This window comes from Pelophylax lessonae (assembly GCF_965119305.1).
Source record: "Pelophylax lessonae genome assembly, chromosome: 7".
Classification (NCBI taxonomy): domain Eukaryota; kingdom Metazoa; phylum Chordata; class Amphibia; order Anura; family Ranidae; genus Pelophylax; species Pelophylax lessonae.
In genome coordinates this window covers 202,189,818-202,215,366 of record NC_138774.1, presented here as the reverse complement: position 1 = coordinate 202,215,366, position 25,549 = coordinate 202,189,818, and the positions used below count along the sequence as shown (strand labels likewise).

The 25,549-nt window shown below is 43.3% G+C and overlaps 1 protein-coding gene across 1 annotated transcript; it reads right to left on the bottom strand.

Moving 5' to 3' along the window:
* Positions 1-13,717: 13,717 nt before the first annotated feature.
* Positions 13,718-22,266, bottom strand: LOC309559347 (endonuclease domain-containing 1 protein-like). Its single transcript, XM_082262583.1, has 2 exons — positions 21,925-22,266; positions 13,718-14,305 (listed from the first exon to the last, which is right to left on the bottom strand). The coding sequence occupies exons 1-2, from the start codon at positions 22,216-22,218 to the stop codon at positions 13,745-13,747; spliced, it is 855 nt and encodes a 284-aa protein (XP_082118709.1). The 5' UTR covers positions 22,219-22,266; the 3' UTR covers positions 13,718-13,744.
* Positions 22,267-25,549: the final 3,283 nt, after the last annotated feature.

Genomic DNA, 25,549 nt, shown 5'->3' with positions numbered 1-25,549 from the left:
GAGCACTTAAGCACATTGCACCTTCACTGGCTACTTGCTTAAGGACGTTTTTGGGACTTTTTTGCAACTTTATTTATTTATTTATTCATTTATTCATATTTAAATTATTTATGCACCATTGTATGGTATATTGATTTGCCTTCTATCACGCATATGTATTTGCACTTGATTTCACAGCACTGTATGATTCAGATTAGGATGAATTATTTAATTTATTAATTTACTATTCATTTATTTATTTACAATATTGCAGAGTTTTCACCCACCTACACAAGAATTTTGGCACCAGTCACTTTATATATTCCGATTTGCGCTGTGTGTCCTTTTTTGTCATTTTTGAATTACTTTTGAACAGCAGCATTTTGGATTGAGGGTAAACATCATACATCCATAGCGCAGTATTAGTACACATTAGTGTTCCTGATCGACGCCACACCAGTTCCAGTGTCCGCAGACAACTGTATGCCATCAACAGTGTTCCTAATTACTTCCACCCAAATCCCAGTGTCACCAGACCAGTTTACGCCATCAATAGTGTTCCTGATCGTTGCCACACCAGTCCCAGTGTCACTAGACCAGTGTAAGTCAGCAACTGTGTTCCTGATCGACGCTACACCAGTTCCAGTGTCAGCAGAACAGTGTATGCCATCAACAGTGTTCCTAATCACTGCCACTCAAATCCCAGTGTCAGCAGACCAGTGTACACCATCAAGATTGTTCCTGATCGCTGCCACACCAGTCCCAGTGTCACTAGACCAGTGTAGGTCAGCAACAGTGTTTCCTGAATACCGACACATTAGTCCCAGGGTCACAAGACTGATATAAGCCAGCAACAGTGTTCTTGATCACCAACACACCAGTCCCAGTGTCACCAAACCAAATTAAGCCAGCAACAGTGTTCCTGATCACCACCACACCAGTGCCAGTGTTGGCAGACCAGTGCAGCCATCAACAGCGTTCCTGATCTCTGCCACACCAGTCTCAGTGTCACCAGACAAGTGTAAACCATTAACAGTGTTCCAGACTGCTGCCACACCAGTGACAATGTCACCAGAGCAGTGCAGTTAGCAACAAGGTTCCTGATCACTAGTCACACCAGTGCCATTGTCACCAGAGCCAGTGCAACCAGCTATGGTGTTCCTGATCACTGCCAAACCAGTGCTGTGTTGCCTCTGCCTGCCACCTGTACTGAGCCTGGCCTGTTTATTGACCACGTTTCTACCTGCACCTCTGAAAACACAGAAATTATTGTGTTCATCATTTTTTCAGCCTCCTGTACCTCTTGGCCAGTAAATGTGACATTCCTGGGGACAGACACATACCAGTAAGCTAGGCTTACTTGGCTTATAGGAATGGGGACTGCTAGGTAACGCTACACCAATGGTTGTCAACTTATGAGCTAAAGTGGGCCTCAAATGTGGCCCCTGACTTTACCAAAGGGCCACACATTATGTTCAATATAGGTCAGAAACTACAGACCTAAATGAGGACCAGAGAGCGGGGACATGTTACATTTTTGGATGGGAATATGCTGCAGAAGACAATATGAAACTGGGAACAGGTTACATGAGGGTAGTCGAGACCAATGCTAATACCCTAAGCAACGTTCCCACTACAAACTGCTGAAGTCCAAGGGCCACCCACACATCATATACCAAAGGGCCAATTGCAGCCCTTGGGCTGCAGGTTGGGCACCAGGGTGCTACACTAAGCTTTATTCCCTGACCACTTCTACAGAGGAGACTGCTACAGTACACTGTTTTTGATACATGTTGATTTTTGTGATAGACAAGATACAGTGTCTTGTACATAATCAGTCCAAACATTAAAAAATTCTCGCACATATCCAGAAGGAGTAGAATGTGTTTTCTGTTGAAATTATGGGGAAGTTTTAAAGTGATTGTAAAGTCTCGATTTTTTTCCTATAAAAACAACAAACATGGTATACCTACCTGCTCTGTGCAGTTGGTTTTGCACAGAGCAGCCTTCCTCCTTCTCCTCTCGGGTCCCTTTTCTGTGATCCTGGCCCCTCCCCCCTGTTCAGTGCCCCCACAGCAAGCAGCTTGCTATGGGGGCACCCAAGCCAAGTCACAGCTACCTGTATCCATTCAGACACAGAATTTGGACCCGGCCCCACCCCCTCTCTTCCCTGATTGGCTAACTTTGATTGACAGCAGCCACTGCTGTGTCTCAGCCAATCAGGAGAGAGAATCTCGGACGGCTGATACACTCGTGGATATCGCTGGACAAAGAGGGACCTTAATGCATAGAATACATTAAGATAAAAACCCTTCTGCCTTTACCACTTCTATAAGGAAAGTTTTTCACATTTTCCAAAATGGAAAAAAAGGAAATTTTCAAAAGACTCATTATGTCTCTTAGACTTAGAAAACTTTTTGGTGTTTGCTTTCCCAAATGTAGTAATTTTGTGGATGTTTCTACTGTCCTGTTGCAGAAGGGCCTCTAAAAGTGTGATAGGTAGTCAAGAAATTAGATGTGTAATGTATGCCCCCTAGAAAGCCTGAAGGTGCTCCTTGGATTTTGGCCCCTCAATGCAGGTAGGCACAACAAAAAGTATTATGGGCCTCTATGTGTCTAGACTGTGAAAAAATCTCACACATGTGGTATCCCTATACTCAAGAGGAGTAGCAGAATGTGTTTTGGGGTGCAATTCTAAGTATGCCTAACTTTCCAAAAAATGGCAAGAAATTAAATATTTAAAAGACTCACGATGCCTCTTACAAATATTTTATGTATTTGCTTTCCAAGATGTGGTCATTGTTTGAGAGTTTTTACAGTCCTGGCGATCAAGAGCCTTTAAAATTGGTAGTTAAGGAAATTAGATACGCCCCTTGTCTCAAGGTGCTTTTTGGATTTTGAGCCCCTCAATGCAGGTAGGCACCAAAAAAAGTCTTATGCATGTGGTATCCCTATATCCAAGAGGAGCAGCAGAATGTGTTTTGGGGTATAAGTATGCCTATGCTATGTGGTAAAATTATCTTAGAATTTACAACTTTATGTAAAAAAAAGAAAATAAATTGCCTGCATTTTTCAAAAGCTTAAAGCAGAAAATGTAATCTCCAAAAGATTCACCATGCTTCTTAAAAAAAACCTTGAGGTGTTTACTCTCCAAAATTTCATAATTTTGTGGGTGTTTCTACTGTTCAGGCCTTTAAACATGTGATAAGTAGTCAGGAAATTTGATGTATAAATTATGGCCCTTGAAAGCTTGAAGGTGCTTCTTGGATTTTGGGCCAGATTATGCAGTTAAACTGCAAAAAAGTTTCACATATATGGTACCCCATGCTCAGGAGAAATAACAGAATGTGTTTTCAGGTATAATTCTAAGTATGCCCATGCTGCATGTGAGAAATATCCTAAAAGATGCATGTAAAAAAATGCATTTTATTTTCTTTCTTCATTTTTCAAAAATGTGTGGCAAAAAATGTGATCAAAAGACCCACCATGCATCTAACAAATGCGTTGGAGGGTCTACCTTGCAAAATGGGGTAATTTTTTTAGGTGGTTCTCCTGTCCGGAAACTTCAGGGCTTCAGGAAGAAGTCAGGCTATCAGATATAATATTTATGCCCCTTGATGGCCAGTTCACACTAGAACGTGGTGTGGTAAATCCACGTTCCATGCACGTTTCCTGCACTGCATTTAAAGCGCACTTGTTTTCTGCAGCAGGTGTCAGTATTAACTTAATGAAACCCCTAATGCAGGTCACAAACACAGTGCGTTTGCCTGCAAGGTTTACATGGTACAGTAGTACTATGCAATCCGGGTTCTATGCGTTTTTTAACCACTTGCAGACCGCACTATAGCCAAATGATGGCTACAGTGCTGCCAGCTAATTCTGGGAGGCCATCATATGATGGCCTCCCGTGATTGTGCCCACTTTGGGGTGAGGAAGGCGCTGTCTGTAATCACAGTGTCTAGAGGACACTGTTGATCACAGATTGAGGTAAAGAAGGCCCAGTCAGTGGCCCTTTACCATGTGATCAGCTATGTCCAACCACAGCTGATCACGGATGTAAATAGAAGCTGGTTATCGGCATTCCTTTCCTCATGCTGACAGCAGGAGGAGCAGAGAAGAGAACCGATAACCAGCATTTCTAAAAGGGACACGTACACTGATAATCAGGGCACTGATTATGAGTGCAGTCCCAATAGTGCCCACTAGTGCTGCCAATCTGTGCCCACCAGTGTTGCCAATCAGTGTCACCTATCAGTGCCGCCTACCAGTGCCCATCAGGGCTGCCTATCAGTACCCATCAGAACTGCCTATCAGTGTCCATCAGTGCCGCCTATCAGTGCAGTCTCCTCAGTGCCGCCTTATCAGTGCCCATCAGTACAGCCTACCAGTGCCCATCCATGCAGCCTCATAAGCACACATCAGTGAAAGAGAAAAATTACCTGTTTGCAAAAGTTTAAAACAAACGTTGTTTTTTTTTTTTTTTTAAATGTCAGTCTTTATTCATTTATTTAGCAAAAAATAAAAAAACTCAGTGGTAATTAAATACCCCCCAAAAATCTCTATTTGTGTGAAAAAATTGTGAAAATGTAATTTGGGTACATAGTTGCATGACCGCGCAATTGTCATTCAAAGTTCGCCTGGGCAGGAAGGAGGTAAAAGTGCCCAAATGGTTAAAGTAGTGCATGCACTTTTGGTGTGGTCTGGCACAATTTCAGCCAAAATTGGCTGAAATCGCACTGCACCTAGATCACATGTAATTGCGTGTTCTTGTGCGATTCATGGTGTGAACTGGCCGTAAAATCCTGAAGGTGCTCCTTGGATATTGGGACCCTCTATGTATCTCAGCAATAAAAAAGTTTCAAATATGTGGTATCCCCATACTTGAGAGGAGTTTAATATTGTGTTTTAGGATGTAATTGTAATTATGCCCATCCTGTGTGTAAGAAATATAGTGTCCAAAGTGATAAAGACCGCACTCAAAAACTCAATACAATGTGAACTGTGTCCATAGAAATCTTGTGTCAAAAAACAGCTCTTTGGAATAGGTCCCTTTAATGCCACTAATTTCAAATGTGGGTTTGTGCGCTCCTCCACCAACACCACATGCACAGCCCACTTACTAGATGCCTCAAGATTATTGGCAGTAGATATAGATGAATCTCTACAGCAATCTCCTTGTATCCAGGTACTTAAGCACCCCTTGCTCAATCCTATATCACAGGCTATACCGGTTCGCTCGGTCCCATCATAATTTTGGGGAGGTAGAAAGAGGAAGAGATTCCTGATAACCTCAGACGTGCTGATGAAAACGCATCGAGTCTAAGAACGCCGTTACGTAATTTCCGGTCGGTGGAACGCAGGCGGAACGCGGAAGTGCGTTCCGGTTCTGGATAGAGCTACTGCTTGTTTTTTCCACCTCGCTGGCTACACATTATGGCAATGTAAGTTGATATTACTTTTAATAAATGCAGTTATAATATACTACACTATGGTAGCCTCCTCTCTTCCTCTTCCTGCCTCCCCAACATTATGATGGGACCGAGTGAACCTCCAGCAAGCCACTGGTGTTAATATCTGACCAAACAACCAGAAACAGACTTCATGAGGGTGGCCCTGAGCCATTTGCAGTGTGATGTTGGAGTGGAGATACATAAAACAGGGCTTTGTTCATTGTTACTAGCGAGATAGTGTGCTATTGTGATTCTGTTGTGAGTGTAGAGTGTCAGTTTAGTATGAATTTAGTGATAGTGCAGCGTCAGTGTAGTGCGTCGGTGCAGTTTTGCTGTAGTGTCAGTGTAGTGCGTCAGGACAGTTTTACTTTGGTATATTGAAGTGCATCAGTGCAGTCTTACTGCAGTATATTATAGTGAGTCAGTGCAGTTTTACTGCAGTATTTTGAAGTGCGTCAGTGCAGTTTTACTGCAGTATATTGTAGTGCGTCAGTGTGGTTTTAATGCAGTATATTGTAGTGCGTCAGTGCAGTTTTACTGCAGTATATTGTAGTGTGTCAGTGCAGTTTTACTGCAGTATATTGAAGTGCGTCAGTGCAGTTTTACTGCAATATATTGTTGTGTGTCAGTGGAGTGTGTCTTTGTAGTGCAGTGTTTTAGACTGCCTTACATAGCACTTAGTGCTGTATACAGTACTGTATACCCCCCTTTTTTGTTTTTGTTTTTTGTTGCCCTGTGACTGCCCCTTTTTTTAAAATTGTCTGGGCCTTTTTTTAGCACATGTGCAGCCATTGCAGTTTGCAAACTTTGCCTCAAGCAGATCAAGTGTGGCAAAAACACCAGTCATTTGGGTACCACATGCTTGACAAGGCATTTAACCTCCCACCACTCAGCCCATTGGCAAGAGCACCTGAAAGCCACACAAAAGGGATGCAAATACTTCTCCTCATTCCCCACCTTTCAGGTCTACCCACGCTATATATCATGACCCCTCAGCAGCCTCCACAGGGATGATGGCAGTGGCGGCTGGGGCTCCATGGGCCGGGGGGGCGTCAGGCGGACTACACCATACCCCCCCCCCCCCGGACCACACCAGCTTGCACACAACACCCCCCCCCCCCCCCATCGCCCGCTCACTTACATTAAAGCGCTAAAGATGCCCTGGAACACTCCTGCCTGGCCCCATTAGAAGCCTCCCATCAGCTTAATCTCTGGCAGCAGCTTCCCCTGGGGTCTCCTCCCTCCTCCTCCTCATTGGCCAATAGCATGGCTTCTCCTTTTGGCCAATCAGGAAAATTACCCACTTCCTGATTGGACAGGAGGAGGATCCATGTGACAATAGCGAATTTTCATTTGCTATTGTCACATAACTGGGTGGGTTTAGGGCGCCTGTGAGAGCCTCTGGCTCTAATCCCATGGTTAAAAAAAAAAATTCCCATTGAACTCCATGCATCCGGCGCCCCGCATGTAGATTAGGGAGCTGGACGCATGGATAGAGGGTGAGGCTCCCCTTCGCCTCATATACACCAGCTGCCACTGGATGATGGTATAGTGAAGGGTGTCACAGGTCCATGCAGCACGTCCGCCAGCAGCACACCACCAGCTGTAAAGTATAGCAGGCAAATTGTTCTGCCCCAGCTGCTGCAGCAAAAAAAAATACAGTCCCTGCCACCCCATAAATCCTAGCTTGTCCAAATTGCTGGCTTTACAACTCCTGCCTTTCCGCCTGGTGGATTCTGCCCCCTTACGTGAATTTGCAGAAATTGCTGTGCCACAATGGCAGGTTCCCAGTCGCTATTTCTTTGCACGTAAGGCAATTTAAGCTCTGTACCATCACGTGGAAGGCAATGTTGTGACATCGTTGGGCAAGGCAGTCAGCAGCAAGGTTCAGGTTACTGCTGACTCGTGGTCCAGCAAGCATGATCAGGGGCACTGTATTTTGTTCACAGCACACTGGGTACCTCTGCTTGCAGCTAGGAAGAATGCAGGACAGGGCTCAGTGCTGGAGCTTGTTTTGCAACCCCATCTCCATACAGCTGGTGGTAATGATGCAATATTTGTCAGCTCCACCCCCTCCTCCTCCATGCCCTCCTCTGCTGAATTGTCCTTTAAACCACCAGTACCCCCTAAGCGTTCAAGGGCTATTCAACGAGTCTGGCTTAAAATGCCATGCAGTGCTTCAGCTGGTCTGTCCAGGGGACAGGAGCCACACTGGAGCAGAGATTATTTTAGCTCTGCAGGGCCGGGCCCAGAGGTGGTTCACGCCATGCCAGCTTGAGCCATGAATGGTGGTGTGCGATAATAGCACTAACCTCCTGTCTGCCCTTTGGCAGGGAAAGTTGACACATGTGCCATGCCTGGCACATGTCCTCAGTTTGGTGGTGCAGCGTTTCTTAAACAGGTACACAGGGTTGCAAGAGTCTGTAGCCATTTCAGTTGGTCATACACAGCCAGTGTTCAGTTGGCGGAAATTCAGCGGGAATTCCACCTTGCCCGTAAACCGCCTGATTTGGGACATGTCCACCAGGTGGGACTCAACTTTGGCAATGCTGCAGAAGGTGCACATGCAGGAGAGGGCCGTCAACAAGTACCTGCGTGAGTATGGTACAACGACAGGCTCAGGGCAGCTCTGATGTTTTTCCCTACACCATCGGCTGCTGATAAAGGATGCATGCACTGTACTGTCACCATTTGAGGAGGTGACAAGGATGGTGAGCCATAATAATGCATGCATCAGTGACACAATCCCTTTTGTGTTCCTGCTGGAGCATACTCTGCATGGCATTATGGACAGGACGCTTGAGGCAGAGCAGTGGGAGGAAGAGGAAGACTTCCTTTCCTCTCAAGGCCCGCTTTATGTAGACACCATTCTTGCGACACCACAAAAGGAAAGGGAGGAGGAGGAGGAGGATTTTGGCAGTTTTGGGGGCATTGAAGCAGAGAAAGACTTACGTCAAACCTTAAGAGATGGTTTTCTGTCCCCAGAACCCTTGGGAGAAGTAAGTGGTTGGGAGGAAGCAGTTTAAGATACTGTAATCCTCAGTGACCCAGAGGACTCTGCTTCTCATACCTCTGCAAACTTGTGGTGCATGGGATCCCTTATACTTGAAAGTCTGCGAAATGACCTGAGAATTCTTGGAAGGAGAAGGATTATTATTGGTTGGCAACCCTCCTTGAACACTATTACAAAAAGTCTCCGGACTCATCCCGTCCCCCACAGAGGGAGCAGAGGATGAAATATCTTGAGGACACCTTAAAGAGGATTTTATATAACGCCTTTTCAAACACTTTTAAGTTATAGTCTTATGGAAAAGCTAGTTTTGAGGCTTCTGTTGGTCAAAGGAGGAGTGGTGGAGAAGGGGGCCGCCTCAGTGATGCATTTCAAAATGTTTTTAGTCCATGGCACCCAGGGCTGCCACATCCCATCGGCAGCATCTATATCATATGGTGGAAGATTATCTAGGGACGAAAACAGACATGGAGAGCTTTCTAGTCGACGATCCTCTGGGTTACTGGGTCATGAGAATTGGGCACGGCCAGAACTTACCAAGTATGTTTACAAAAAGAGAAAGATTACAGGGAAAATGTCATTTTTTTCTTTATAATTGTCATTTTTGCTGCAGCAGGTTCTATACAAGGTACAGATGCCCCACTTTACAGGCAAACTAAGGGGACCCACCAGGAATTTTTCATTTTTATTGTTTGACTTTAACCACTTCCCGCAAACCAACATACCTGTACATCGGTTTGAAGAAGTGGTTATACGAGGGTGATGCCTGCAGCTAGAGGCATCGCCTCAGTACCATTTTTTAGAGCCGGCGGTCAGCTTTTCAGTGATAACAACTGATGCGGCTCAGCAGTCGCTCGGCCGTTATCACAAGGAGTGGAAGGGGACATCCCCCCTCCCACCGCCTTACTGCTCCTCCGCCTTGGTCTCCCATTCCACCTGGAGACCCGAGCGACCAGCTGACACGGTTTAGTGGATTGCCACTGGCACCAATTTAAAAAAATTACAGTATTCAAAAATGCCGATTTCAGCATTTTGAATACTTTTAAGTGCATAGGAGAGATTTGGGGTCTTTTAGACCCCAGATCCCTCCATAAAGAGTACCTGTCATTGCATATTACTTCACAAGGGATAAATAAGTAAGGGGATACAGCACCACTGGTCTCAATATAGTGCAAATAGCAAAAGGAAATGTGCAAATATGCAAATAAGTGCTAAATATGCTATTGCAATCCAAATATAAATAATTACTAAATAAATATATGGTGCTCACGGCAATAACTGATGTATATCTTACATAAATGCATCAAATAAAATGTGCAAATTAGCAAACAAATGAATACTTAATCAACAAATATAAGTGCTGATCTCAATAGCTGGTGTGTATCTTGCGTGACCACATCAAATAAATTGTGCAAATTGACAAAAACCTAATAATAAAAAAATGCGGTATAAGTAGCATAAAGACAAAAGTCCATACAAAAAGAGAAACAAAGTGCTCAGTGCTTATCCAGTGGATGAAACATGGATAGTATATTAACACTATTGCTGAATGCAATCACACAGTCTCTTCAGTGACCATAAAGTGCACACGTGCCAAAATACATGCCGTTGGTGCTGGTGTTCCCACAACCAAAGTCACATGGCCTCTCACCTTAGGTTCTGACCCGTGTTTTACCACTGGGTCAAAAAACGCTTAATATCCTAGGGCGGTATGCCAGGTCGTGTCACCAAACCAGGGAATCCTAAGACACTGTGCAGGCTGATATATGACTCTGTCCTCCGAAAAATAATCGAGGTCACAGCGTATGGCCAAGAAGGGAAGAATAGGGAGATCTAATGCTCTCTGTTTATATCAATTTTATTAGAAATAAAGCAGGAATACACTCACATATATATGCACATAAGCTGTGCAGGCTGGAGAAGGCACTGTAGTGAACGAAGGGAAACATAACTCACAGTCCAGGCACATAAGGTACAATAGTAAGCTGCATCTCTATCATGCAAGATTAAACATGTCACCTACCCTTAAAACTTCCCTGTCCGTACACCCAAATGAATGGGGATTGAGTAAGTGGTTTGTAGAACCCGTATGAGGCTATAAGTTCCACTTACATCACGCCTACATTTCCGGGGATCTCTCACAGAGTATACTAAACCCCTAGGAAACTGCATTACCCTCATCAGAATAAGCTCCCTTAGGGATAGGCATTAAGCCATGGAGGCCAGAGTTTCTCATATTTTTTGGGTGGATTCCTTTGTTGATATATGTATCTCCCCAAGAGGAGCATGTTCCCCACAAGGGTCACCCACATTTTAACTGATGGGGGAGTTATAGATTTCAACCTTAAAAGAATGACCTTCCTTGCCTGAAATAAGGCGCTGGAAAAAGCCACCCTTGTCGTTTCCTCAGGTATAACCTCTTTGAGGTTTCCAAATAAACAGTGGATAGGATTCAAGGAAACATTCCCCTGAAAGACTCTATTGACCATAGAGAGAACCTCACTCCAGTAGCGATGTAACTTAGGGCATCGCCAGAGGAGATGAATAAGATCCTCAGATGTTTGTCTGCATCTACCACATAGCGGGTCGGGGAGTCTACCCATCTTGTGGAGTTTCACTGAAGTGTAATGTACGCTAAGTAAGATCTAAAGTTGTGACACCTTTTGTGAGACATTAAGAGAACACATGCTAGCCGACTTAAAGGCCTCCTCCCACTGGTCGCCTGTCAAAGTTCCCACATCTTCCTCCCATTGGGGCATTGCCCTGTTTGGATAAGCCCTCAGGTACTTCATTAAGAGCATGTGATAACACTGGGATATGAAACCTTTAATTTTGTTCACAGACTGGAGTATGTGAAAAATGGGGTTGGGTGAGAATGACCAGTCCATTGCATCTCCCTGAGCTTTAACTGTATGGGATAGCTGTAGGTAATAATAAGACGTGTAAGCCGGTAGGGCAAATTTGCGTTGGAGGTCCAGAAAAGACATTAATCTCCCGTTTTGAAACACCTGAAAGAGAAGACCCGCCATCTGGGCCCCTGCTGGATTTTGGCCAGTTCATCATATGTATAATTTTCCCAAAGCAGACTGTATGTAGTATAACCTGCTACTCACTGCACTTGCTTTGATTTATTCCATTTTTTTTAAATTAGTGCATAGATATGCTTTTCCCATACCCATACCCTTTGTATGCCCATAACTTGCATATAACCCTTCAAAATTGGCACTTGATTTTTCCAGTTCGGGGTCCATAGACTTTAATGGGGTTCGTTGTTCAGCCCATCTCTGGTCCTGGACATTGATGAGCGTGCCCTCAGGCAAAGGTACCCCTAGTGCACGGGCTCAGTAGGCTCTGCCTACACTGCCTGGCATAGTCCAAGAACCTGGTGGGCTTACAGTCATGAGGAACATTCACCACTGCAACGCCCACATGCATTTTTGCCAAGGGCTGAAGGCTTTAAGTGACATTCTAGCCAAAATTTTATGTGTCTGTTTTGAATAGGTTTGAATTCCAGAGCAGTTTTTTCTTATTGGACAGTGTTACCAGGCTTTTGGTTGTTTCAGAGCTGCTGCCCCCCATGTAAGTCTATAGGAATTCAAAAGCAGCAGAAGCAGGTCAGAATTTCATCAGAATCTGAATAATCTAAGCTGTGACCCAAAGTGATGTTACATCAGTAAGCTGCATTTGCCCATCGAAGTTCATTGACAGAGGTCCTATATGTGACCGCATCACCATTAAATTGTTTTCCCCTCTTTTACTTTTGGCAGGAAGTAAAGGGACAACAATATAATGATTTTTTTTTGTGTAGTGGAGCTAGAGAAGCATTAGCATTGTTTTTTTTTTTTTTTTTATTGCTGTCACTGTCCCATTTTGAAAACTTTCTCTCACTTCAAGGCTTGCAGGCTTTCACTGGTAAAACTACTAATTCAATGATATGTCATAAATACCATACCATATTGTCTTATGAACAGCTCTGATGACATGGGATGTAATAAGTAGAGTTCATTTAATATATCTGGATTGCTGCAGAGTATATTTTTGACACTTATTTACTGTTTTTTTTTTTTAGATTGTAGGTGAAGTACGGAGTTAATCATTCATTTGATTTGTTTTTTTAGCAGTGAGCTGCCATTGGTGTGTAAATAGCCTGATAATACAGTGTGCGTACTGTGTAAAATACAGTGAAGCTAATCTAAGTGTGAGGTCCAAATATACAATAATATTTCAAATAATGATTGTGCTACGTGTATACAGTATGATCTACAGTGCACCAGGGCTGTTGAAACTACTGTTTATCATACTATCTCTAAAAAGCCTGGCACTCATTGAGAAGCTAGAATTCCCTAGAGCAGTGATAGCAAACCTTGGCACCCCAGATGTTTTGGAACTACATTTCCCATCATGCTCATGCAGGGCTGCTGTAAGAAATCGCGGGCCCCGTACAGACTACCTGGCAGGGCCCCCCAAGAAAATATTAAAGATATATTTAGCTAAAATTACAACAAAATCACTATTAGCAGACACAAATATAACATAACTCACATAATTCCTGCTAAATCTAAAAAAAAAAAAAAAAACTATGTTAAATAAAAATGAAGATGAGATGAGAAAAATATACAGGCTGGGCAGTTGGCGCTCAGTGATCAAAGAGACAGAGAGAGTTACAAATAAACAAAGTTACAAATAAACTCCTGAGTAGAGATAACATTAGAGCCAGTGCTGGGAGGGGGGCCCACATAGGGAGGGGGATTAGTGAGGGACGACTGTCTCTTTCTTAGCAGTTAAAAGCTGATAGCAGGGAGAGAGAGGGACAGATCAGATTCAGGTGCTGGAGGAAGATTTCTGTATTTGTTGTCCATCACTAATCCCCCTCTCTGTGTGGGCCCCCCTGTGTGCTCGGGCCCCCTACAAGAGGCCTGGTGGTCCCCCCCTATCAGCGGCCCTGTGCTCATGCACTCTGCAGTGTAGGTGAGCATCATCGGAAATGTAGTCCCAAAACATCTGGGGTGCCAAGGTTCACCATCACTGCCCTAGAGATTTAAGAAAGCAGTAGGTGACTCAACTTGCTGGTAAGTTTGTAGTGGAAGACTGTGCCAACATCAAAAATGACTTGCAAAAGACAGTAGCCTTTAAAATCAGGGAAAGCTTTCTGTATTTTACTTGTCTTTGTTTTTATTTAAAACCAATAAAGTTGATTTATTGCTATGGTCTGTTACTGAATATTGCTTGTTGCTTATTTAGTAAGCTTAGAAATAACTAAACAGTCACATAATGGAAGTTTAGAATATTTATTGTTGTGCGCAGATTAAGTGCAGTTGTTCTGGAATAGGGTGACACTGACACCAAGCAGCGATTTCAGCTGGCTCTGCAGGCTGGCAATGCTAAGCACCTGCACTGAGTTGGCGTTGTTTGGCGCCAGGGCACCCTCAGCTCTTATGGGCCGGTTGTTGTTGTCCAGGCAGCAATAGCCACTCCATATGTAGCTGGGAATGTTGATCCTTCTCACACTGTTGACAGAGATCCAGTTGTTTCCAGGCACCACACCAGTCACCACGTACATCCTACCACAAGTAGCTGCAATATCCCTTACTCTTTTTTCATTGTTTCGCCAGGCGCCACTGTTTAGGGACCCATACATGGGTGCCACGTTGGTTAGAGTGTAGGTGGCTTTCTGGATAGGCCCATCGGGATGGTCGGCATTGGGGTTCAGGTGTCCTTTGTGGTAGTTGCTTCCTGTGTAATCAGAGTTGGTGGCCTGATTCGCTTTGATGAGATCAGAAGCAATACCAGAGAGGCCGAGGCTGCGAATTGCAGTTTCGGTTGCAGGCTGGAGCATCATATCTTTGGGAAGCCTGGTGTCCACCAGCTGAAAGAAAAATAGAAAAGTGTGTAGGAAACTGGAGTAGTTAGTCTTAAATCTTTAAGTGATTGTAACCCTCACCTTGTAAAATAACCCATTCAGTTTGAAATCTAAATGAAAGGCAAAACATTATAAATACTTGTTTTCCCCCTTTTTTTTAATAAGTGATCACATTCCCTCTGATCTCAGCTGCATAAGAGCTGGGGAGGAGAAACAGCAGCACACTGAGCTTCCCAGTGAAAGGCTGTGCAGGAGAGGCATGTCAGGACAAGTCTGATCATTGGAGGAGAGTGCACTGAGTTCCCAGCACAGCTAGAGAACTTACCATGGTGTGTTCTCCTGCCTAGTGTGGTCAATTTTTAATAGGAAAGCAGAGGGACTGGCAGGAACACCAGAGATTTCACACAAAGGAAGCAATACAAAGTATTACAAGATAAAGCAGGTACATATCAGGAATATGAAATGTTGGGTTTACATATTCTTTAAATCCAGCCTGAATCTTTTTTTTGTTTTGGTGCTGTTGATTTTTATCTGTGATCTTTTCTCTCATTCCCAATGAGAGAGTTGTCCATCCAGGGGAGTGAACGCCTCCAAGACAGGAAGGTCCAAATGGCAATAAACATTATTTTATCCCTTTCCCGCTCTACTTAAAATGGGATTTTCACTATGTTCTTATTGGAGAGATTTTCCATCACTTCCACCATCTGACAGGAAGTGAGAAGAAATCTCCAAAAGGAACCCAAATCTCATTGAAAACCTGCCAGAAGCTTCTCCACAATGCCCCAGATGTTATGGCTCTGTCCCAAGCTTCACCGATATTGGGAGTTTATTTTTACAATGCTTAACTCCCTTTGTGCCAGGTAGGTGTCGTTAGATCCAAAATTTGCTCTTTTGGAAGTAATTCTGGAAGATGTGCTCCCAGTTGAAGTGCATTTATTGTGAACAAGGTCCTTATATTTGGCTCGTAAACTCATTCTCCAGAAATGGATCTCGCCCACTCCTCCAACATACACTCAACGGCGCAATGCACTTACCTTTAATTTAAGAAGAGGTAACCTAGAAGCACAGTGGTTACCATAAAAAATTCTGAAAAAACATGGTCTCAGTGGCTGGATTCCAATGAATCAACACATACTGTATATCACTGTCTTTGGGTGCTGATATGGGGAGTTGAGCAGCTGGTTCATAGGTGGGATAGGCAGTCTACAGTGCTTATTATGTTAAAGGAGCACTGCATGAGCTATCTAAAGGGAAATCTTTGGAGTGTTTGAATAGGTACTTTTCGCTGTAAGCTAACTGTTCTGGACTATGTAGAATATAACTGTGATGTGCATGATCTCAAAGTCATATATTTTCCTTGCAATATACAGTATACTTTCCTGTTTTTGTTCTACTTTATTTTAATCTAAATCAACCGTTATGTGCATTTGTCCTTTAACCACTTTAGCCCCGGAGGATTTGGCTGCTCAATGACAAGGCCCTATTTTGCGATTCGGCACTGCATGACTTTAACGGACAATTGCGCGATCGTGCGACGCTGTACCCAAACAAAATTGACGTCCTTTTTTTCCCACAAACAGAGCTTTCTTTTGGTGGTATTTTATCACCTGTGCGATTTTTATTTTTTGTGCTATAAACAAAAAAAATAGTGACAATTTTGAAAAAATACCAATAATTTTCACATTTTTTTATATGAAATTCTCAAAAAAAATGTAAAAATCAAAATTTTTTAACATTTTAGGCCAATTTGTTTTCTGCTACATATTTTTGGTAAAAAAATTGCAATAAGCGTACTGTATTTTGATTGGTTTGCACAAAAGTTATTGCGTTTACTAACTACAGGAAGATTTATGTCATTTTTATTGTTTTTTTTTTTTTACTAGTAATGGTGGCGATCTGCGATTTTTTTTGCAGGACTGCGACATTGCGGCGGACAGATCGGACCCCTAACCGACATTTTTGACACTTTTTGGGGTACCAGTGACATTACTACAGTAATCAGTGCTATAAATATGCACTGTTACTGTCAAAAATGACACTTGCAGGGAAGGGGTTAACTTGGTTATCAAGGGGTTAAGTGTGACCCTAGGGGCGTGATTCTAACTGTCAGGGGGCGTGGCTTGTTAGATCATCACAGAGACATGCGATCCTATACAGCCAGATCGCATAGCCTCTGTGATGATCTAAGGGAGAATGACAGACGGCTGTGTTTACATCAGCCGTCTGTCTTTCTCCCTTAGCTGCGGGAGATTGCGAGTGGCCGGAGGCCATCAGAGCCACCGGGCACACGCGCTGGCTCCCCAGCTGATGAGCAGGGGCGGGAGCGCACCTCCAGCAGCGAGCGATCGCCCCCTAGCTCCTCCCAAGCTAGCGCCCTACATGTACGACGCTTTGCCTGGGAGAGCCGACCTGCTGCCGTACAACTGCGGTGGCTGGTCGGCAAGTGGTAAAGACATTTTCTGTAACAGGTGCTTTTGTTATTAAAAAAATGGAGAAACCTGCCAGAGGTTCTAAGCCTTCCATGTTCTATCCAAAACTATGTAAAAATACCCTGTAGATGTTGACATTGTGATCGGGATGAGGGATCTATGTTACATATCTGGTGGTCCTGCTCTAAAATTCAAGTTCTTTGGAAATCAGTACATCAAACCATTTCTGCTGTCACATCCAAAAGATTAGACTTCTCTCCCGCACAATACCTTTTACATTACATTCCTATTCCTAAGAAACTCTATCTCAAATCTTAAACTATGTTTATGATAAATGTGGCTAGACATTGTATTCCCCATCACTGGTTTTCAGTGGTTATCCCAACAAAAAAAAGAATGATTCCATAGGCTCAACAATATAGAAAAGATAGAAAAAAGTTATCAGTATCTCTCAGGAAAAACTTTCCAAATTCTCTTAAACTTGGTTCAGCTGGTTTCATTTTAAATCCACTTCTTCTTACTCAGTAGATTAGGGAAAACATCTCTGAAAAATGGACATCTCTCATTACCAATTACAAAAATAGCCTTCCCGTCAAAAAAAATATGTATATCTGCTCCCCCCCCCCCTTGATTTTTTTTCTCTTCTATTCTCTATCTCTTTCTTTTCGTCTCTTTCCTTTCTTCTCTCTCATTTCTCCAGATTGATATAAATCTACATTCAGATATGAGTAAAAGCAGAGATATCTCCTTATATAACCTCTTGTAGCCACCCTTACAAACCTTGAATCTGCTCTTTACAATGTTTTATATTACTTTCTATTATAAAGTAACAATAACTTGGTGCCACTTTGTGTGCTCTGAATACAAATCCGATATGTTTTTGTATCGGTTTTTATATTTCTTCATTTTGTTGTATGACCTAAAGAAGTACAGTTTCCTCTGTAATCTGTACCTATAGGTAGGCCTATGATAAGGCTGTAGATATCTCCTAAACATGCACCGTTTAGGAGATATTTACTTTGCAGGCAGCCAGTGACATCACTGGCGCATGCGATCTGAAGAAACGGCCGCCCGCGCCGTCCTTCCAGAGCTCTGTGCTGTGAACTGTCAGCTCCCGTGCTCATGTACGGGAGTGACATAATCGCAGCTCCAGCCAATCAGATGGCCAAAGGATGTGAACCCAGAAGGAAGACGAGTGAACATGTCGGCCGTATCAGTGGAGTGCGGGCGCCACTGCGGGGGCTTCGTTCTAAAGTAAGTATTTCATAATGAGCTAGTATGCATACTAGCTCATTATGCCTGTGGCTTACAGGTTTTTACTTTTTTTTGGAGGGTTACAACCTCTTTAATCTCTTAAATGAAAAATTATAAAAAAAAAATAAAAATGATAAAATCAGTTCCAGATTTAAAAAAAAAAAAAGCACATAAATACATACAGTATGTCTAAGGCATATATGGTATGTGTTTTTTTTTTTTTTCTTTATTATGTTCAAACATAACCATTTTTCTTTTTAATCAGGTAGGCTGCACGCTTGGACACCCACTTCATAATTGTCTTAACGCCTTTGCTGTAAAATAGACCAGGATAGCAGGAAAGATCAGATTTGCCAACCAGCTTGCTTTTAGTGTTGGGCTTTGTCAATAGAAAATAAAAAAAGTCAGTCACATGGATCAATTAATAACTAGCAAAGGGCAGGGGCATGTGGTCAGGACAGTACACCTAACTATACAAAAGTTCCTTAGCACCCAGTTCAGCTAGTCAGCACAAAAAAAAGCAAATTAAACAGTTTCAACTATCAGAATAAAACAGCTTTTTCTTGCATATGTAGCCTGGCGCTTCCTTGCAGTCACAGGACCAGGCTGTGTTCTCCCTCCCGCTCCTCTTTCTTCTCCTTCACCCCGCTGCAGTGTATGTGTGCAGTGCGGACTTGAGCAGCTGCTGGCTTTCTCCTTTGCCCCCCCCCCCCCCACATTTGCCCCCCCACAGCCCCATAGGGAGATGGAGCGGCTCTGTTTGAAGATCCCCTGCTCCCTCTCCTTCCTGTCAAGCAGTGAAAGTGGACCAATAAGGGGAGGCAGGAGGAGGATCATGGGACCTGTAGTTCCCTTAGGAGTGTGGCCCAAGGGAAGTGAATGGGGCTTCACTACAGCCCTCACCACCACCACACACTGCAAAGGAGAGGAGGAGGACTCTGTACTTTTCCTGGGCTATTCACCAGAGGTTTAGAGAGAGCATAGTGGGGAGAGAAAGCTTAAAGTAATTGTAAATGATTACCTTATAAAACAACCTATTAAGTTTAAAATAGAAATGCTATAAAAAGAAAAATAGAAAGGCAAAACTTTTGTGTGTAGATGTAGCACCCTCCTAGTCAGATGCTAGGTAGGCAGTATAGTTTTTGGTTCTGGCTGCTTATCAGCAGAATAACAGGCTAAAGTTATGGGCTTTCTGCTTATCAGGAGCAGGACTTACAGTCAGGCCTGTTCCATGTGTCCTGTGTGTGATTCATCTGGGCTGAGGGAGTGTCCCCACTGTGTCCAATAGTGAGGCACGTTGGACAGTGAAGGAAACCCAGCCAGTGACACACAGGCTTTAATATCTATCCCATGGGTTTGGCACAGAAGAGGTGCATTATGGGATAGGATATAAAAGCCAAGGGCACATGTGGCAAGGAGTCTTTGGGTGGGAAGCCAGGTCCCGGAAGGAGGGTTGTCTCTCCTTCTGTAGCTGTGGATGGTGTTCACAGGCAGTCGGCCTGGTGAAACAGAGTGTGGGGCTGAATCCAGAGGTCCAGGAAAGCTGACTGGTGGAGTTGGAGGCAACAGTGACTCTGGAAAAACAGTGTCCGTGAGTACAGAGGAACTTGCCCGGGGGTCTGCCTATGAAGGGGACCACTCCAATGGATAGTCAGTGGACGGGTGTCAGCACACACAGTGGGAGAGAAAGGGGTGCCGAGTTTAGAAGCCTGAAGAGAATTACAATCAGGAACACTTAAAGTATCTTCACTTTAGTGCAGAGTGAAGCAGTGGCCTTGCCGCATTCTAAAGTCAGTTGTCCTCAATACTGTGAATAGTTATTAGTTGGAGAATCCCACTCATTCCTTCTCCTATCCAAGTTTTAAATAAAACTACAAAACAACATCCCCTGGACTGATCATTGACTGAGCCAAGTACTTAAATCGTTAAGTTTCTGCAAGTCATTGCTACGGGTAACCCAGGGGAATCCAGAAAGTGTTATATCCAGCACTCCTCTAGGGGGCAGTGCTACATAGATATATAAAACCATTATAAATACCTAGCTGGCTAAAGAGTTAGGACTAAAGACTGCACTTTTACAGTTGCTACACAGGGACCTTTGCACATTGCTTAGTTTGAGAAGTGCCTCTTAGGGACATTGCACCAGACCCTAGCCATTACCTTGATGTTCACTCTAAATCAGTTACAGCAGGTGTAGGCAACCTTACAGATGTGGAGTTCTACCTGAACAACATGGAAGAGAAGTCAAAGATTACCTGGCACAGTGTTGCCCAGTGTCACCTCCTCACACCTGATTTAAACCTCTAATTGCCATACTATTATGACGCGTACATTGCATAGCAATCATGGGTTTAAATCAGGTGGTGAGGAGTCAACATAATGCCTACTCCTCACTTGTCAAACACACTTGGATCGCTTTTCAGGGGAGCCCTTAGTTGCATTTGGCAGCTGCACCCCAAGGCCCTCTTTCACACGGGGCGGATTTATTTTGATGGACTCTGCTTGCTCCACAGGGATCTGCACTCTGTTTGATTCTCTGGAATGGTGGGTCAGCTAGCCCAGACCACGATCTACCAGTCACCTGGCCGCAATCTACTGCTGGCTGACCCCGAGTTACAGTACTCACACTGCAATAATGTTTATATGCACTGTTTATTGCTGATTTATGGGATGATTCCAGTCTAGTGATACAGAACTGCTCATCAGTCCAGAGCACCTGCTGTCATTTTTCTGCACTCCAATTCCTATGTTTTCATGCATAGGACGTGGAAACAAGGCTAAGCATTCAACTATGCACAAAAGAATAGGAACTGGGTTGCAGAAAAATGACAGCAGGGGCTCTGGAGTGATAAGTCAAAATTTGATATGTTTGGTGGTAGCAAAAGGCAGTTTGTTTGCAAAGGGCTGGAGAGTGGCACAGGAATGAGTGTCTGCAGACAACAGTGAAGCATGGTGGAAGTTCCATGCAAATGTGGGGCTGTTTTCCTGCAAATGGAGTTGGAGATTTGGTCAGGATCAATGGTGTCCCTGATGATGAGAAATACAGGCAGATATTTATCCATCATGCCATACCATCAGGGAAGTGTGTAATTGGCCCCACATTTATTCTGCAGCAGGACAGCGACCTCAAACATGCAGCCAATGTCATTAAGAACTATCTTCAGCGTAAAGAAGAAAGAGATGGTTTGGCTCTCACAGAGCCCTAATCTCTACATCATCGAGTCTGTCTGGGATTACGCAAAGGGACAGAAGGATTTGACGCCGCCTACATCCAGAGAAAAATCTGTGGTTAGTTCTCAAAGATGTTTGGAACAACCTACCTGCTGAGTTCCTTCACAAAATGTGTGCAAGTGTACCTAGAAGAATTGATGCTATTTTGAAGACAAAGGGTGGTCACACCAAATATTGATTTTGATTTGGATTTCTCTTCTGTTCATTTACTTTTGCATTTTGTTAATTGATAACGATAAACTTTTAATACTTCTATTTCTAAAAGCATTCTTAATGTACAGCATTTTTTCACACGTGCCTAAGACTGTAAAGCGTGGTCACTATCCTCTTAGCTTCCAAACTGAGACATATACAATATATAGCCACCTGTTATTGGCTCTACATGAAAGGCATGCCTGCTCTAAATTTATACATTGATTTATATACACAACATATATATATATTCAGCATTGGGAGCCCAAAAACTTCTGTTGTATCCTAAATGTTGAAAAAGTTTAAATACTTTTTTGCTATCAAGCTGGATTGAGTTCTGGTTAATTTTTGTTTATCATTAGATACCCCAGCATGGTTTGTAATCTGATTATCGTCAATGCAACTTGTGTAAAATGTCTATTCATGAAATAAAGATTTTACTTCAGAAATTAAAAAACAAAAACAATAAAGCTGAAATGTATATTATTGTTTTCTGATATATGACCTATATGATCTCACCTGTGGCTCCAGTCGGAAAGTCTGGTCGGCTCCTGTAACAGCCCCAGGTCTTGTATCCAAGATGTAAGCAGAATACAGAGGAGATCGGTTTCCCTTGTGATACAGAGAGGCAAAGAAGGGATTGTTGTAGGTCTCATACATCTGGCAGATGGGGGTCATGGTACCCGAGAGACTGGTAAACCCAACAGGAGGTTTGCTGGCATAGAACTGGCCCAGACAGTCACTAAAGTTTGGGCTGACTTTGGCCAAGCCTGCATGAGCCAGAGCCAAAACCAATAAGAGTTGGAACACCATGGTGGGACCTTCAAGAATTCTCAACTGTCCACAAACCTGGTGTGTACTCCTTCACAACAAGACCTTGTTGTGAGCCACACAACTAGATTCCTAGAGTTTATAGGTCCCATATGACTTTGTGAACCTATTAGTATTTCCATTTGATTACAATCAACTGAGGAAAGTTGGCCTTCTGAAGGTCAGGTTTCTACCAACACCTGGAGAGTTCTCAGCATACAATGTGGAATCAAAACAACCACCAATTCAGAGATGGAAAACAAATGTTTCTTTTTTTATAGCACTTTTTCGTCATTTGTGTTGTAAATTCTTCAGCTATTGTTGTATTCATTTTTAGCCTGCATTTATACCTGAGCACAGTGATTTTCAGGATTTTTTATTTGAGAGTTTTGCAAGCATATACGAGCGTTTTAGATGTGTATTACAAGTGTACGTGTTTATTCAAGCTTTTGGTGTTATAGAAAGCCTTAGGGTGGAGAGCTTAAGTTGGACCGGAAAATTCTCAACAAAATGCTCGTAAAATGCTCATGTCGAGCGTTTTCAGTCATTCCCATTGAAGTCTTTGGGGCCAAAAATGCTCCAGTCTGCCTCTAATTTGCCTAAATGAAGCTTTTGTACTTTTTTGAGCAACAGGCATTTGCTACAGGCGACAACATACTGAGATTTGTACAGGAGCTATTGGAATGAATGGGATTTGTCTTGTTAAGTGGTAAAGCTTCAAACATTAACATTAGGAATTGGTCAGCTTCAGGTAAATGTTTAAAAAAGATTGGAGAGCAGTTTGGTTATCTACCCATTCTCCTGCGCATAGTTAGTGAAGTTGTCCTTAAAGTGATACTAAAGTCTAGATTTTTTATTTTTGCTTAAAAATAACAAACATGTTATACTTACCTGCTCTTTTGCACAGTCCAGATCCTTTTCTTGGGTCCCTCACTGGTGCTCCTGGCCCCTCTCTCCTGTCGATTGCCCCTACAGCAAGTAGATTGCTAAGGGGGCACCTGAGCTGACCTCCAGCTCCGTGTCCCAATTCAGACATGGCGTTGCGACTAGGCCCACCCCCTCTCTGTCCTTTTCAGCTCACTGACTTTGATTGACAGAAGTTTGAGTCAATGGCGCTCCGCTGCTGTCTCAGCCAATGAGGAAGGAAAGTCCCGGGCAGCTAAGTTTTTCCTGCAACATTGCTGGATCTAGATGGACCTGTCCTCAGGTGAGTATTAGGGAGGCTGCTGCACACAGAAGTTTATTTATCTTAATGCAAAGAATGCATTAGGATAAAAAACCTTCTGTCTTTAAAACCCCTTTATATACCCCCCTCCCCCCCATCCGAATAAATCTGGCATAGTTATAAATCCACCGTGATCTCTGTTTCTGAGCTCTTTATTGTGCAACCCTACCTGGCCACTCATAATCTGCACATAAGCAACATCCTGGTTAGGTCCTCTGGCTATTGCACACCCAGGCCACATACCTTGCTGGATGGCAGAGGAAACCGTGTGTTTGGCCCCCTGCCATCCAGTGAAGTATGAACCATCCATAGGAAAGAATGGGGCCCGTGGCACACATGCACACTAGGTAGAGGACCTGGCCGGTGGGTATGTAGTCAGATGGAAAGACACATTCTCTTTGTAACACTTTAATCTAGGAAGATAAACATGCAATTATTTGGTTGGCGGCAAACATAGCCTTGCATTAGGTTTATCGCCTTGCATTAGGTTCATCAAGTTCAGACTTGTTTAAATATTTATTGATAAGATGTGAAAAGCCTTACTGAACTGTGTTAGAGTTTCTTTTTTTTTCCATAGTTCATTGTTCAAATTGCAGTAATATTATATTGATAATATTATATCTGAAAAAGACAGAAAGAGGATGATTCTGGAAAGTATTATATCATGCAAAATACTTCCTCTATAGCAGTTATATTTGTAGCACTGCCCCCGCAAGGATAGCTTGATATTCACTCTGTGGGTTCCCCCTGGTTACCAGCACACGGCCATAAACAAAGAGAATTCCTTAATTCTCCTTGGCTCACTTCAATAATCAGTTCAGTGGTATTTGGTTGTTTTTGTGGCTCATTGTAAAATGGGGGATAGGAGAAGGAAATAGTAGGATAATCCAACTTTAATTATTCACAGTGATTGAGGACTCCAATCTTCTCTGCTTTACTATAGATTTGGAACAGCCAGGCTGTTGATTCATCCTGTCACTTTGGATGAATGTGGATTAAGCCTATTATCCTTAAATTGACTTGGTGAGCAACTAGTTATCTTTAGGACACTCTTCCTAGTATCCTCTCTCTCTTCTTCGGCTGACACCCATCCACTGACTGTCCTACTAGCAGAAGTGGCCCCCCTCAGGTCAGGCCCCTTGACACGAGTCCCTGTACTCATGATACTGTAGTCCCAGGGTCTCCCTTCTCAGTCAGTTCTCATTGACCTCTGGGTTCAGCTCCGCTCCACCTCTCCTCTGGCCCTCAGGACGACTGTGACCGCATAGCACCTCAACAGAGGAGGAGGCAGCCGCCCCTCCCTCTGGGACTCCGCTGTATCAAAAGCCTATGCAGCCATTCGTCAGGTTTCCTCCCACTGTCCAACATGCCTCCCTATTGGACCAGTGTGAAACACTCTCTAGACTGAATGAATCGCATGCTGAGCACAATGAGCAGACCTCACTAACAGATCCTGCTTTCTGGTAGGCAGAAAGCAATATAGATTTACCTGCAGCCCCTCTGGTAAGCAGACAGAGCTCAAAACTATACTCTCTGACTAGCACCTACCTAGAAGGGTGCTACATATTATTAATTAATAGGAGGGTTGATTCATATAGAAAGGTCCAAGTAAACCTGCTAAAAATTTGATTTGGGCAATTAAAGTAATCTTGTGGGTGGAGTCACTTCATCAATGCCCAGGACCAGGTGGAAACTGCGGTCATGTGGAAAATCTAACATTAATGGTGGCCATACACTATATGAAAAATTGGCCGAAATTCGGTCATTGGGACAGTTCGTTCGTTTTTCGGCCAGTTAATGGGCAGAAATCGGTAATCGGTTGCGATGTTTTTGAGCCAAAAAAAAAATGAAGAATAAGTTTGGATATTTTCTGCCGAATGAACGATGCATTAAAAGGTTAATGTGTTTCTTGTCCAAACTGTTTGCAATAGGTATATGTGAAAAAAACAAACAAAAAACTGATTAATTTATGTCCATCGAATGATTTATTGTTCATTACATGATGGCAGGATCGTCTGCTCTCACGGCTGAGTGTTCGTTTTTCGAACATGGGTTTGAACGATTTTTCGTCTAGTGCATGGCCAGCATAATGCAGTTCCCTGACTTAGA